At 44.7% G+C, this 15,316-nt stretch overlaps 1 protein-coding gene across 2 annotated transcripts in view; it reads right to left on the bottom strand.

Moving 5' to 3' along the window:
- Positions 1–15,316, bottom strand: part of WDR37 (WD repeat domain 37) — a 48,495-nt gene that overhangs the window by 22,689 nt on the left and 10,490 nt on the right. For both annotated transcript variants that reach the window (XM_049776243.1, XM_049776244.1), the window contains exons 2-6: positions 13,024–13,201; positions 8,776–8,872; positions 7,380–7,475; positions 7,098–7,162; positions 807–942 (exon numbers count right to left, since the gene is read on the bottom strand). In XM_049776243.1, coding sequence (XP_049632200.1) covers positions 807–942; positions 7,098–7,162; positions 7,380–7,475; positions 8,776–8,872; positions 13,024–13,161 — 532 coding nt within the window. In that variant the 5' untranslated portion in view covers positions 13,162–13,201. The remainder of the gene's footprint in view (positions 1–806; positions 943–7,097; positions 7,163–7,379; positions 7,476–8,775; positions 8,873–13,023; positions 13,202–15,316) is intronic.

Here is a 15,316-nt window from a genome sequence, read left to right as displayed (position 1 = left end):
GCAGACAGCACTCACATCAAAGCTTCAGAAAACGTGGTGGGAACTTCTCAAAACATCATGCAATATTCCAATGCAAAAAGCACAAAATCAAATAATAATCAGGGTCCATAAATCATCCTCTGAACCGTTCTTCTTATTGGTATCAGAGCAATGAGATAAACATGAAAATCTGAAAACTGAATGTTAACTATCCCAAACATGTTTCAGAAATGTATGCAAAGGGCCCTTTTCCTTCTTTCTGTTTATTTCCACAGCCACCTAGGAAAACAGGGTTTCAAACATGACCAAGAGCATTTTTTATCCTTTGAGCTAAACATTTTCTAGTTCCACTTAAAAAATGGAGTCTAGGGGCCGGAGAGATGGCATGGAGGTAAGGCATTTGCCTTGCATGCAGAAGGACAGCGGTTCAAATCCCAGCATCCAATATCGACCCCCCCAAACCTGCCAGGAGCGATTTCTGAGCATAGAGCCAAGAGTAACCCCTGAGCGCTGCTGGCTGTGACCCAAAACAAACAAACAATAAAAAATGTGGAGTCCAATGACCCCTTCTCCTCCCTTGGGTAGCATCATTTCCAACCTTCGGAAGGGTGGTAGGTGATGCACTTTAGCTGTCAAGACACTTCATCCTTTGGAGCCCAGTAGGCAGAGAAAACAGAGAAAGCCACCCCATTACCCAGGAAGCATGCAGGCTGTCTGCCTTGCTACTCTTGCTTTTAAACACTGTTCCTGCACCTACAGACCAGGTGAGCAGCATATTTGTCCAAGGACATAGAATCCCCGTAAGGCAGCACAGCGGGCACACGTACCTGCGGACGCAGTGCCCAGCACCACAGGCTGCGTCCTGGCCACACCAACGTCCCAGATTCCATCCCTGTGACCAATGTACTCCTTCACGAGCTGGCACACAGCCCTCGATGTGGTGGTCTTAAAGCTGGAGACGATCTAGAATCATGATGGGAAGGGGTGCAGACAACTGAATGGGTGTGTGTGAGCTCAAAGATGTGTGGAAAAGTAGGACTCACACACACACACACACACACACACACAGCTGCAAGGAAGGCCAGCTACACCTCCACACCTAAACACACAAACACACACAAACATACATATATATACACACACAAAAAGCTGTGGCATGCAAGGCAGGCCAGCTACAAGCTATAAGGCATCTTTGACAAAGCATCTGAGAACATTTCCTTATCTCTTACAAAAAATAGAGGGTTGGGGCCGGAGCAGTGGCATGGGGCGTAAGGCGTCTGCCTTGCATGTGCTAGCCTAGGACAGACCATGGTTCGATCCCCTGGCGTCCCATATGGTCCCCCAAGCCAGGGGTGATTTCTGAGCGAATACCCAGGAGTACCCGAGTGTCACTGGGTGTGGCCCCAAACAAACAAACAAACAAACAAACAAACAAAACGAAGAGGGACTGGAGCGATAGTACAGCAGGTAAAGTGCAAGCCTTGCACTCATCCAACCTAAGTTCAATCCCCAGCACCCTCCAGGAATGATCTGAGCCCACAAAGAGTCATCCTGAGCACAGAGTCAGGTGTAAGCCTTGAGCACTAGAGGTGTAGCCCCCTATCCCTTATTCCCCACAAAAAAAGAGTTAATAGTAAGCATAAGGGCATTTACTCACTCTGGGCCCCAGCAGGAGTGATTCCTAAGAGCGTAGTCAAGAGCACCACTGGGTGTAACCCAAACACAAAAAAGCACCGGGCAGTAAGAGGCCCAGAGACCAACACTGCAGAGGGTTTTACCGTATGGGGACCACACCTGGTTTCTGCTGGGGAGGTCTGTCCCACCCACATCTTTCTGGAAGGAAGTAGCGGGTGGTGAGCAGTAAAAAAAGACACTTGTACCAGACAAGCAGATTGGTCAATGTGGTTTATTAAACGGTTGCAATGCCAGTACGTGGCACCAGGAGCAGGCACAGGGAAGATGGTCCTAGCTCAGGAGCAGACAGTCTGACGAGCACACAGCCCCAAGCCCACATACAGGTAATCAGTGGTGAAGCAGTGGCTTGTACAACAAAGCAAACAGCTGACACAGACCTCACAAGGAAAATACAGAGTGCACGAGACAGACACGACAGTTCTTCGTTTGGGTTTTAATTGTGCTCGGATATAAGAATGGCTATTCAGCATGCAAATGAATCAGAACATTGTTTAATCAGAATACTGCAACTGTAAAATCAAGTGGAAAAAAATTCCTGGTTTAAAGTGATTTTTTTAATACAGCAATTTTTAAACACCAAATTAGCAAAGCCCTGAAAAAACACCTCACTTCCCCCCTTCATTTAAGAACATTAAACATAACCTAGTGTTACATTTGAGTGTGAGTACTCCAACCGTTTCCCCAACAAGACAGAAAACTAAAACATTCGATGAGACCCCCCTCACGGGTCACACAGCAGATTCCACAGGGCCTAGGTTACACGGAAAGGGTCTTCTCAAAGAACCTGCCCCACCAGCTCTCAACAAAATCAATGGTCTTCTTCGAAGCCAGATTCTCAGTACACCAGCCAGCAGTGCTGCTACAACTGGGAAATATTTGAGATGGTCTGTGGTGCTAAAGTGAAGGGCCAGAGCGATAGTACAGCGGGGAGAGCATTTGCCTTGCAAGTGACAGAACCGCATTCGATCCCCTACATTCCATATAGTCCCAAGGATCCCCCACAGGCGATTCCTGAGTGCAGAGCTTGGAGTAAGTCCTAAGCACCGAGCCGGAGAGATAGCATGGAGGTAGGGCATTTGCCTTGCATGCAGGACGGTGGTTTGAATCCTGGCATCCCATATGGTCCCCTGAGCCTGCCAGGAGTGATTTCTTTTTTTTTGTTGTTGTTTTTTTTTTGTTTTGTTTTTTGGGGAGGGGGGTTGGGTCACACCTGGCGGTGCTCAGAGGTTACTCCTGGCTGTCTGCTCAGAAATCGCTCCTGGCAGGCACGGGGGACCATGTGGGACACCGGGATTCGAACCAACCACCTTTGGTCCTGGATCGGCTGCTTGCAAGGCAAACGCCGCTGTGCTATCTCTCCGGGCCCCAGGAGTGATTTCTGAGCGTGGAGCCAGGAGTCACTCCTGAGCGCTGCTGAGTGTGATACCCCCAAAAAAGTCCTAAGCACCAATGTGTGTGTAATCAAAAACAGGGCTACACTGAGAAGAGAATGAAGTTCAGAAAGGTGCAAAATTTTCCCTGTCACTGGGAGTACATCTCCTTGCCAAGTCTCTACCATGTCTAGCGTTTTGCAGACACTACCACGATGAGAAATGTAATGCTGGGGTCAAGTTCCCCAAGAGCTCGCACAAACAGTAAGAGCAACAGAGAATGATTGCTCAAAGACTCAGCTAACTCTATGTGCGGTGATATAGGGCGGCTACTGTGCAGTCAATAAGGGGCTAGAGAGAACACAGTGGGGAGAGCATTTGCCTTGCATGCAGCCAACCAGGGTTGGATTCCCAGCATCCCATACACTTCCCAGAGCACCAGGAACAATTCCTGAGTACAGAACCAGGAATTACCCCTGTACACCATCAGATGTGGCCCCAAACCAAAACCAAACAAACAAAAAATGGGGCCTGAGACATCTTATCCAGTACTGCTTCCAAATGCCCGGTAGACTTCGAACAATATTCTTCAAATAGATCTGTTCTTAAAATCCTGACAATCACAAAGATGAAGAACAAAACAATTATTCAAAAGGAACATTTGAGAGAGAAAAGCAGCTGGGTGAAACAAGAAATTTTGCTTACAACTAACATTCTAATTTAACATTTCAGAGATGCAAGTACTTTAACAAATTCACAAGCTGTCTTTATTGAAAACATTTGTGGGCCAGAGATGCTCAAAGAACTAGAGCAGGTGCTTCGCGTGTAGAGGACCTAGGGCTCCCTGCAGGGTATCCTCCTTGGCATCTCAGGGAACAACTCTTGAGCACAAAGCCAAGGTAGTGCCCACATTTTAATTTTTACTTTGGAAACATTTTCGCCCTTTTCTTTAACATGGCTGGCAATTTATAGATTGTATCTTTGCTCACTCAATAAGAGATCAGAAATGCATCATCAATTACCAGAAAGGAGAGGGAAAGGCCTCTGTCAAGGCTTAAGACCGTGTGATATTTCCTGAGTCTCACTAAACATTTTTTTTTGGTTTTTTGGGTCACACCCGTTTGATGCTCACGGGTTGTTACTCCTGGCTAAGTGCTCAGAAATTGCCCCTGGCTTGGGGGGACCATATGGGACACGGGGGATCGAACCGCAGTCCTTCCTTGGCTAGCGCTTGCAAGGCAGACACCTTGCCGGCCTCTCACCAAACATTTTAAGTTCGATGTCAGCAAGAGAATCAAGGATCTACAGTAGAGTAGTGCCTGTCTTACTGCATTTGTACTTTTATTTTATACCAGCAATTCACACTGGAGCAGAGAATATAGTCTGATATCAACTTATTGTTCAATCTTGAAATATTTCCTTTCATTATTACTTAAGACAGTTATAGACCAGCTGTATAATGCTACAAAGATCACGAGCAGTCAATGTTCCATAAATTCAGAAGAATCTCTGGTTCCTAAATGACAACAATCTCCAATATCCCCAATACATCCATTTGGGCCACACCCGGCAGCGTTCAGGGGTTCCTCCTGGCTCTGCACTCAAGAAATTGCTCCTGGCAGGCTCAGGGGATCATATGGGATGCTGGGAATAGAACCCAGGTCAGTCTTGGGTCAGCCGCATGCAAGGCAAATGCCCTACTGCTGTGCTATCACTCTGCCCCAAATTTATCCTTTTAACTAAATCACTGTGAGATACAGTTACAACGTTGTTTATGATTGAGTTTCAGTCATACAATGTTCGAGCACCCATCTTTTCACCAGTGTCCCTTTCTGTCACCATTGTCCCCAGTGTCCCTCCTCTGCCCCCCCCCCAACCTGCCACCAGCCTGCCCTTATGGCACTTTTCTTTTTTTTTTCTTTTTTCCTTTTAGGCACTGAAGGGTTATCAGGTATATCCCTTTCCCTCTTTCTTCTCTAGAGGGACCCAGTTCTTGTCCAGAAGAATCATTTCCCACTATCATTGTCATAGCGATTCCTTCTTTGTCCTAACACTGGCCATCCCCCTGTAGCAAGTTCTCTACCATGGAGTCCTCCTGGCCCCTATTTCTGATGTCTATGGGTATTATTCTCATACTATGTCTTTTCTTAAATCTCCCACAAATGAGTGTGATCAGACTATGTCTGCCCTCCTTCTCCCTTTGACTCATTTCAAAACTCTGTATGATACTATGTCCATCAACGAATAAAGCAAATTTCATGACTTTTTTTTTCTTATGGCTGCATAGAATTCCATGATGTAGATATATGTTTTATTTTCTTTATTCACTCATCTATTCTTGGGCAACTGGATTTTTTTCCCATATTCTGGGTACTGTGAATAGTCCTGCTCTAAACATAGAGGAGTGCAGGTGCCTTTCCTGCATTGTGTTTTGGGTCCCTAGGGTATATTCCCAGAACAGTATTGCTGAGTTGAATGGAAGCTCAGTTTCTAGTTTTCTGAGGAATGTCATTATTGCTTTCCAAAAGGGCAGACCAAATATATCTTTTTAGAGCAGAGTATTGTACAAAGCCTTACTCTTCTAGGTAATGTTTTACTATACAATCCTTTCTTCCTTAATCTGAAAGCTTTTAGACAAACTATACTTGTGTATGGACACTAACCAATGGAATAAACAGCACAAGTTCCAATAAGGCAATATAACAGGAAGTTATAATCTTTACTATATTTTAAATTTTTTTTTTTTTTTTTTTTTTTTTTTTGGTTTTTGGGTCACACCCTGCTGCGCTCAGGAGTTACTCCTGGCTCTATGCTCAGAAATCGCTCCTGGCAAGCTCAGGGGACCATATGGGATGCTGGGATTCGAGCCACCATCCTTCTGCATGCAAGGCAAATGCCTTACTTCCATGCTATCCTTCCAGCCCATAATCTTACTATATTTAAAAAAAAAAAAATTCAATTGAAAACGTTAAAACAAGTTTAAGTTAGAGAACCTATTATGAAATTTTTCATTACTAACTTACGTTCTAGAGTTGTCAGCAATTAACTTACTTTTTGCATATTCAAAGTACTCCAAAGTAGAGATACTTACAAAATTACCAGAAAACATTACTTCATAAAGAAGTATTCCATCAGTAGTAGTTTCCAGACAATTAAATATCTGCCAGTCTGAGAAATGTCAAAAATAAGGTACTACACAATAAAGTAAAAATACAATGACTCTCCCTTGGTGCCAGAGATAGTACAGTAGGTAGAGCACCTGCCGTGCATGCAGCTGACCCAGGTTATCAATCCCCAGCATTCAGTATGGTTCCCTGAGCACTGCCAGGAGTAATTCCAGAGTAAAGAGCCAAGAGAAACCCGAGCATTACTGGATATAGCCCTCTTCCCCTGACACACACAGACACACACACCCAAAAAAAAAAAAAAACATAAATCTCCCCATCTGCTTTAGACACACATTCTAAAATCATACTTTTAAAATTACAAAGTTTGGGGACCAGAGCAATAGTACAGAAAGTAGAGCATTTGCTTTGCACATAAGCCAATCCGGGTTCAATCTCTGGCACTCCACGTGATACCCCAAAGCCCACCAGGAGTAACCCCTTAGACAACACTGATCCCAAAACAAAAGCAAACAAAAATTACATAAGTTAACCTAAAATGTCAACTACAACTCCAAACTTAAATTTTTACTGCTTTCTTCCCATTTATTACAATTTCCAAATTCAAAATCTCTATACCACAACAAAACATACAAAATGTCTCATCGCCCCCCCCCCATAAACGAAGATACTACATTTACTACTGCATAATGTATCAATCTTACATTAATCTAGTTAAGTATTAGGCCAAAACAGTATTTAGATATCTACATACTACGGTCTTACTGAATAGTTATGACACTCAGTTTAAAAATGGCATTTCCAAAACTACAGAAGTTTATCTTTTTCTATCACATTTTACTTCTAACTGGAAAATATGCAATTTAAAGTAGACGTCTGCACACCTTAAATACCACATGGTTGGCCCAAGAGCCAGGGTCTGGCGTACCTTGCTGGTGGAGGCCTTGTACGTGGTCTTCAGCTTCTGAGAGAGCTGGCTGGTACTGTGACTGGCTGCAGAGAGAGGGAGGCGACCATCAGTGCACACCATAGCAGAGCTGTAACTCCATCCAGACCCAGTACCCACATGGAACCCCGATGGAAAAAAGCACCAGCCCCAGGCCCATGCTCCAGCTCTGCCTTCTACCCACAAAGAGCCAATGAATTTGTATCGTCCTTCATTCTTTTAGCTTGTATCTGTAGGGGTTATAATCTAAAAGTCCAGCCTTACCTTTCGTCTTGAGTTGGCCCTTACTGAGTTCTGCCCCATCAATAGTTTGTCCTTCAGCAGCTAAACGGTCGTTAAGAGTATCGACTTCTCTACGCACTAAGAATAAACATAATTATTTCTTTATTTTTCCCATCTCCAAAACATAATTTTTTATAATCAAGTTTTCTTTTCTTTTTTTTTTTTTTTGGTTTTTGGGCCACACCCGTTTGATGCTCAGGGGCTTCTCCTGGCTATGCGCTCAGAAGTTGATCCTGGCTTGGGGGGACCTTATGGGACGCCAGGGGATCAAACCGCAGTCCGTCCTACGCTAGCACTTGCAAGGCAGACACCTTACCCCTAGTGCCACCTTCCCGGCCCCAAGTTTTCTTTTTATATTTCAATAGATTCACTACTTCCAAGATTTGAGTATACAAGCACTACTTATATACACACATATACACATACAAACACACACACACACAAGTAAACAATGTTTAATTATTATCCTTTGGGGGAAGGTTGGGCCACACCCAACAGCACTCAGGGGTTACTCCTAACTCTGCACTCAGAAATCATTCCTGGCAGGCTTGGGGGATTATATGGGATACCAGGGATCAAGCCTGTATCGACTGCATGTACTTTCTACACTGTGCTTTCGCTCTAGGTCCTTATTATGCTATTTTTAGAATCAGCTTCTGAAGTACAACAGACCTCGTTATGTTTACATTCTCAAAGATACAGGCCCTAGAAACATAATTGCAGGAAGGAAGAGAGCAGAGTGAGATGAGGTAAGCAGTGGGTATAGCAGTCCCAGGCAAGCACTGCGTGCACAGCTGAAACAGGGACCATATGACAAAGACAAGTGCAGAAGAATGCAAGGAAAAGGGCAGACTAGGAGGGCCTTAAAGTGGAAGGTCGTGGGCAGGGACGGATGAAGGCTTTTCTACTGCACTGCTCGAAGCTGTCCCCACTGACACACTGCAGAATGCCACAGATGACCAGGCCATCCCATGTCCTCAGCAGGGGCTAAAGAGGCTGGTCCACATGACAGTCCAGACTACCCAAAGCATACGGCCTGCTCCCAACCAGACACAGGAAACCTCAGCACATGGAACTTTCATGCTCTCAGTCTAAACGCAGAGATGAGTCCCAGCCAGCGTTATAGGACAGAGACATGGAGGGTCACAGTGGCAGCATGAGGCCTTGCACTCAGGCCACCCAGCTTGATCTATGGCACCTCAGATGTCTCTCCTAGAACAGAGTCAAGAGGAACACCTGAGTACAGGTGGGGGTGGCCCAAAAACAAACAGGAAAGGAGGACTTTGGGAAGGAGGAGGCTATGACAGCAATTACATATTCCATTCCCAAACATTACAATGGAGAAGTGAAGCCATAAAATACGTTAAGACATACTCACGCTCTAAATTTTCAATATACAGGTTTTCAAATTCTCTTTCTATTTGACCAAACAGTTCCATAAGTGTGCTGCGAACCGAGGAGGGTAGTTTGGAATCCTACAGAAAAGAATTTGTCCAGTGAATAAATGAATGAAGAAACCTGCTACTGAAAACCCATACTTTTCCAAGGTGAACCTTTTCTCTTTAACCTCTTTTCATCTTAATATACTTTATCTTTTGTTTAATAAAAGAAAAATCTTAAAATTTTTAAGTACTTTTAAACAAATACAGATCCTGTAAGTGGTCATCCAGGACAATACAATATTCAAGAATAGGTACCTTTTTTCCCTCTAGAAGAAATATGCCTACCTTATTCAAAACTGCTAAATGCGCAAAGATACAATTTCCACAAAACAAAATCTAAACAGTCCTAAAGTTCTATCCTCGAGTCTAACATTCTAATATTGTGCTAATAAAGATGTGCTCTACGGAGTTCTCATATCTAATCTGTTATCTGTCCTTCCCTGTCATGCTCATACTAACTCAAGCCTGCTATGGAAAGACAGGGATGAGTGAGAGCAGCGTGTGGATGTTCAGCTCTGCGCCCCTGCAGTTCTGGCCAGCCTCGAGTCCGCGGCAGCTACAAGTGACCTGGAAACCAGATGCTCCAACAAACCTCCCCTTGGTGAAAGCCATGGATAGGTCTACACTGGGCCCTCATTTCCTCTTTTCTTTTTTCTTTTCTTTCTCTCTCTCTCTCTTTCTTTCTTTCTTTTTCTTTCTTTCTTCTTTCTTTCTTTCTCTCTCGTTTCCTCCTTTCTTTTTCTCTCTCCCTCGTTTCCTCTTTTCTTTTTCTCTCTCCCTCATTTCCTCTTTTCTTTCTTTCTTCCTCTCTCCCCCTCCTTTCCCCCCTCTCTCCGTCCCTCCCTCCCTTTCTCTCCCTCTCTCCCTTGCCTCCCTCCCTCTCTCTCCTCTCTCTCCCTCTTCCTTCCCCCTCCCTCTCCCTCCATCTCTCTCTCTCTCTCCCCCCCGCCCACATACCCAGTGACGCTCAGGGGTTACTCCTGGCTACTCGTTCAAAAATCACTCCTGACTTGACCATATGGGAAGCCGGGAATCAAACCATGATCTGTCCTAGGTTAGCTCATGCAAAGCAAATGCCCTACCACTTGTGTCACTGAGTGAAACAAAATAATTCTACTGAAAGAAATTTACTTAGACAAGTGTGAGAAAGTGTGATACCTGTTCAAGAGAGAACACAAGCTTGGAAAAAAGCCTCTATGTGATTCTGATTTTTGGGGGGCCACACTTGTTATTACTCAAGCCTTACTCCTGGCTCAGGAATCACTCCCCAGGGACGAGGAGGTACCATAAGTGTGGCCAAAACTCAGGTCAGCAGCATGCAAGCTAAGTACCCTACCTGCTTTACTATCACTCCACCCCCTTGAATGACAACTTTGGAGGGAAATGATACCTAATGCACAAACACCTAGCAGTGTTTGAAAACTGTTTGCAGACTACTGAAAATGCTATGTGAGGCTGTTTAAAATAGAATTTAAGGGACAGGGAGATAGCTAAGGGGTTTAGTTAGTTGCCTTACATGAAGTCAACCCTGATTCAACCACCAGCACCACAAAGGGTCCCAAATCTCACCAGTGAAGATTCCTGAGCACAGAGCCAGAAGCAGGCCTCTGAGTACTGCTTGCTGACTGTGGGCCAAAGATAATAAAAAATAAAAGTGCATCTGCTAGAATTAACTATGTTTAGATATCAATATAAGATGAGAGCTCATGTAATGACAAGAAGAACGAAATAAGAGGACCCAGCCTGGGCACTATTTGGTATCACCTCCCTGGCCCAAGTTCCTCCACCACCCTTTGGTCCTTGCTGAGCAGCTGCAGCCTGGGGGTCCTTTACACTCAGGAGACCTAGACCCTCACCATTTCTGCTCACTTCAGGACTCAGCAGCTCAGTAAAGTGTTACCTTTACCTAAATCACCTGTAGTCACATAGAGCCCAAACCAAGAGTTAGCAGGATTCATCCCATGAAACAATATAGAAGGGAAAATGCAGGGGCCAGAGATAGCACCATGGAGAGGGCACTTGCCCTACAGGCGGTTGATCTGGGTTCAATCCCCGGGCATCTCATATGGTCCCCAGGCCCACCAGGAGTGACCTTTAATGCAGAGGCAGCAGAAAGCCCTAAAAATAGGCTATGGCCAAAAATGGCCAAAAAAAAAAAAATGCAGTGAGATGAAGTCCTCCGCTAGGGGACCGACAGGAGGACTACAAGGGAGTCAGCCAGGCACAGCTCCCCCTTCAACCTCCTAAGAGAGCTCCTTCTGACATGCCTCATTTCACACTCTCAACCAAGATGCTGAACAAACATTACTCTCGCTTCTGAAACCTTTGCTGACAGAGAAATAACTGTGGTAACCCCTTGAGTTTGTAGAGCAGCAGGCAGAGCTGAAAACCGTGCACGTACACTACGGTCCTCAGCAACCAGTCTGCAGCCCCATGGGGGTCCGTGTTCTGAAACAGAGATGCAGAATCAAACCAAGATACAAGGACCCCAGCAACACTCAGCCAACCACCTTCAAGGGTTCTCTGTATTGCTCCCTATACCTAAGAAAGCATTGGTATTGCCTGGTCAGAGAAGTGTGAGAGGCCAACCCACGACCTCTATCCTCTCTGGACCAAGCCTGCACACCTACTATGCCAACTGTAAGCACCCAATTCACAAACAAGTGTCTAGGAAACACTGGGCAGTCAGAGGTAGGTACGGGAGCAGGGCCCTGGGGACCTTCTACCTCACAATAGCATGAAGTGCAGAACAGGCAGACAGTGACCTCCTCTAGGAGTTCACTCTAGAACAAAGGAAGCTGTGGAATTGTCACTATTAGAAGTCAATCTAACCTGAGACTATTATTTGCATTCACTATCCAAGACAAAAGCTAAAGCCACATGTAGTTACTTAAGCCTAATAGTAAAAGTGAAATTTTCTACATGTTTTAGGTCCACACTGGGCAGTGCTCAAAGCTTACTAATGGGGTGCTGGCGAAGGAGGGCCCATATGAATGTGTCTATTCAGAGAAAGCTCTCAAGATACACTTATATTCCCAACAAGTGATTCAGTCCTATTCCCAGGACTGCTGTCCTTTTGTCCTTTTAAAAGTACAGCAGGGAAGGCAACTGTGTTGCACACACTACAGACCCAAGCTCCATCCCAGGTATCCCATATGGTCCCCCAGATTCCAACAGGAGTAAATCCTGAGTGCAGAATCAGAAGTAACCCTCAAGCAGCCCCTCCCAAAAAAAAAAAAAAAAAAAAGAAGACATAAGAGAAAGGGTCAGAAAGAGTACAGCAGGTAGGGCATTTGCCTTGCATGCTGGAGACCCAAGTTTAATTCCCAGCATCCCGTATGGTTCCAACCACTGCCAGGGTTAATTCCTAAAAGCAGAGCCAAGAAAATCCTGAGATGCATTAAGTACGGCCAAAAAATAAAATTTTCATTTAAATAGAGTAAATCTAGAAGTTCCTGAAAATGGGGCCGGAGAGATAGCATGGAGGTAAGGCATTTGCCTTGCGTGCAGAAGGTCGGTGGTTCAAATCCTGGCATCCTATATGGTCCTCCGAGCCTGCCAGGAACAATTTCTGAGTGTAGAGCCAGGAAGAACCCCTGAGTGCTGTCGAGTGTGACCCAAAAACTCAAAAACCCAAAAAAAAAAAAAGAAGTTCCTGAAAGACTGAATTAAAGAACTCTTAAAAGATCTAAAGAGATAAATAAAAGTAGCTAGATCTCGTCTTTCCTTAAAACAATCAGTAGGGAGCTGGAGCGTTTGCGTAGGGCGTAAGGCATCTGCCTTGCATGCGCTAGCCTAGGACGGACCACGGTTCAATCCCCCAGTGTCCCATAATGGTCCCCCAAGCCAGGAGCAATTTCTGAGCACATAGCCAGGAGTAGTAACCCCTGAGCATCACAGGGTGTGCCCCCCCACACACACAAAAAAAAAAAGACAATCGGTGGCATAAACCCTACAATCATAAGATGCCAAAAACAAAGACTAAACACAAACCACCACACCCACTTTGGCACACTAAGGAGGAGAAAAGCTTTCTCCTATCCTCGCAGGCTCCCATCCTTTTATTCTGACAGCAGTGCTCATCAGTTTACTGGAAACACCCAGGTGCTTCTCTGAAGACACTTTTACTCACTAGAAGGAACATAAAGCTATTTGGGGACCATCAGGACCCAGGGAACACTCACCTGTCCTTCTAACATCTCTCTCGGCAGGCCTGCCCTCTCCTGCTCTGAGCTGTTCGTTCTTCGGATAGAAAGACTGTGAGATTTGCGTTTCTGTTTTGCTGAACGAGCAGTGGAAGAACTGGCGCTTTCTGTGGGCATTACTTCTAGAAGGTGATGTCCTAGTCACTCCTACAATAAGCTAAACAAAACCAGGAAAAACTGTGAATAAAACTGTTACTTTTAATGACAAACTTCCTTTACCATGCTTGAAATTTAATATATAAACTTAGTTGTGACAAATTAAGATGTTTAAGATAGCGGGAGGTGCATTTGTCTTGCATTATTTATGATCAGAGTTTAATCCCAGTACCCCATAGGGTCCCCAAAACCCCACCAGGGGTAATCCCTGACCATAGGGCCAGGAGTACCCAAGTGAACATAGCCAAGTATGGCTCCAAAACAAAAACATTTTTTTGCTTGTTTTGTTTGTTTTTGGTTTTGTGCCACACCTGGTGATCCTCAGGGGTTACTCCTGACTATGCGCTCAGAAATCATTCCTGGTTTGGGGGACCATATGGGACGCCGGGGGATGGAACCGCAGTCTGTCCCAAGTCAGATGTTTGCAAGGCAAATGCCCTACCACCGCACCACCACTCCAGCCCCCCAAACAAGTAATTACTAAAAAAAGATACTTAAGATAGACCATAGGCCTGAGATAAAGTTTTCAAGTTCCATTAACAGTGAATAGTCATTACAAACTGGGGTGGGAGCACTAGCACAGCAGTAGGGCGTTTGCCTTGCATGCAGCCGACCTCGGACAGATCCAGTTTCAATTCCCAGCATCCCATATTGTCCCCTGAGCCTGCCAGGAGCGATTTCTGAGTGCAGTCACGACTGTGGTCCAAAAAATAAACAAATAAACAAATAAAGATTCTCATAACATCTTTCATTTTGTATACTTGCTTCCGAAGCCCTGCTCACTCACACACCTCATGTTGCCAGCACACCTAGTGGCATCTAGTGGAACCTAGCTATGCTTTGAGTTCTCAGACTAGCGAGAGGTAGAAAACTGCACAAATCTTCAAGTTACCCCAATTTTCACATACTGACACTTTAGTCATTTTGGGCTTTATCAACTCATTTCCAGCTGTCTTACTGGTTTGGGGTCACACCCAGTGATCCTCAGTGCTTCTGGCTCTACTTGCACTAAGTAATCACTCCTGGTGGTACAGGGGGTACAATATGGGATGCAGGGTCTGGCACAAGCACCTTACCCACTGTACTCGCTCTCCAGCCCCACATTTCCAGCTGTTACCAAGTCTTCCGCCCTATGTAATCCTATCAAATATTACGACTGAACAAGAATGATGAGCAGCTGAAGTTCCGAAATGGAACCAGTCATTGAGAAAACTCAGAGGTAATCTTAGAATGGGGGCAGGTCAAGTTCCTCCATAAATAGGAAAACCCACCAGCCCCTGTCCAAACACGTTATCTTCCTAGGAGAGCAGGGCAGCTCCAAAACTAATCTCTAAAAGAAGATGACAGCCGCCAACTCAGGCTGACAACTCTGGTGCTTCTTGGAATAGGGGCAGGCAGATCCCAATTCCACCTGAAGGGACAGCAGCCCTCAGCCACACCCGACAACCTCCCACAGAGGTGGCTCAACTCTACACTGAACCTCATCAAACTTCCAAGCCCATAATGGTTCCAGATTTAGAGTGTCTCAAACTTTCGTATTAGTGTCATATTAGTGTCAGCCCAAAAGAAATCTGATGGGAAAGTTACAGTGAGCCTAGACACTAACAAGGAAGGCTCAGTCAGCACCAATCACAACCCAGTAATTCCTAATGACTAATAACAACACTGAGAGAATAACAATTATTACAAATTGACTCTTACTGCTGTAAGTTTTGATCATTTCACCTGCCTTTGTGTTGTAACAAGTATTAAGCAAATCTGTGCCTGCAAGGGAGCAGGTGGAAAACTGGCTCTGCACAACAACAGAGAGTAACAATTACAAACTGACTCAGGATAGGGTAATGGATGGAAAACTGGGACATTGGTGGAGGAAAAGTCCCACTTGTGGAGATTAGTGTTGGAACATAGAATGCCTGAAATGTTGGAACATAACCATATTATGATGAATAACTTGGTAAAGCACGGTTCTCTAATTTTTTTAATTTAGAAATTTATTCTCTTTAATCCACAAGCTTTATATACCGTTAGTTTAAAACAAAGCCAAACAAAAACAAAAACAATGAAAACAAAGACACAATTTCAAAGTGTGGGCCCTTCCAGCTTTTCAAATACAAGA

Source organism: Suncus etruscus, chromosome 7, assembly GCF_024139225.1.
Source record: "Suncus etruscus isolate mSunEtr1 chromosome 7, mSunEtr1.pri.cur, whole genome shotgun sequence".
In the NCBI taxonomy this organism is placed as follows: Eukaryota; Metazoa; Chordata; class Mammalia; order Eulipotyphla; family Soricidae; genus Suncus; species Suncus etruscus.
The sequence above is the reverse complement of the archived record's forward strand: the minus strand, read 5'-3'. Positions and strand labels throughout refer to the sequence as shown.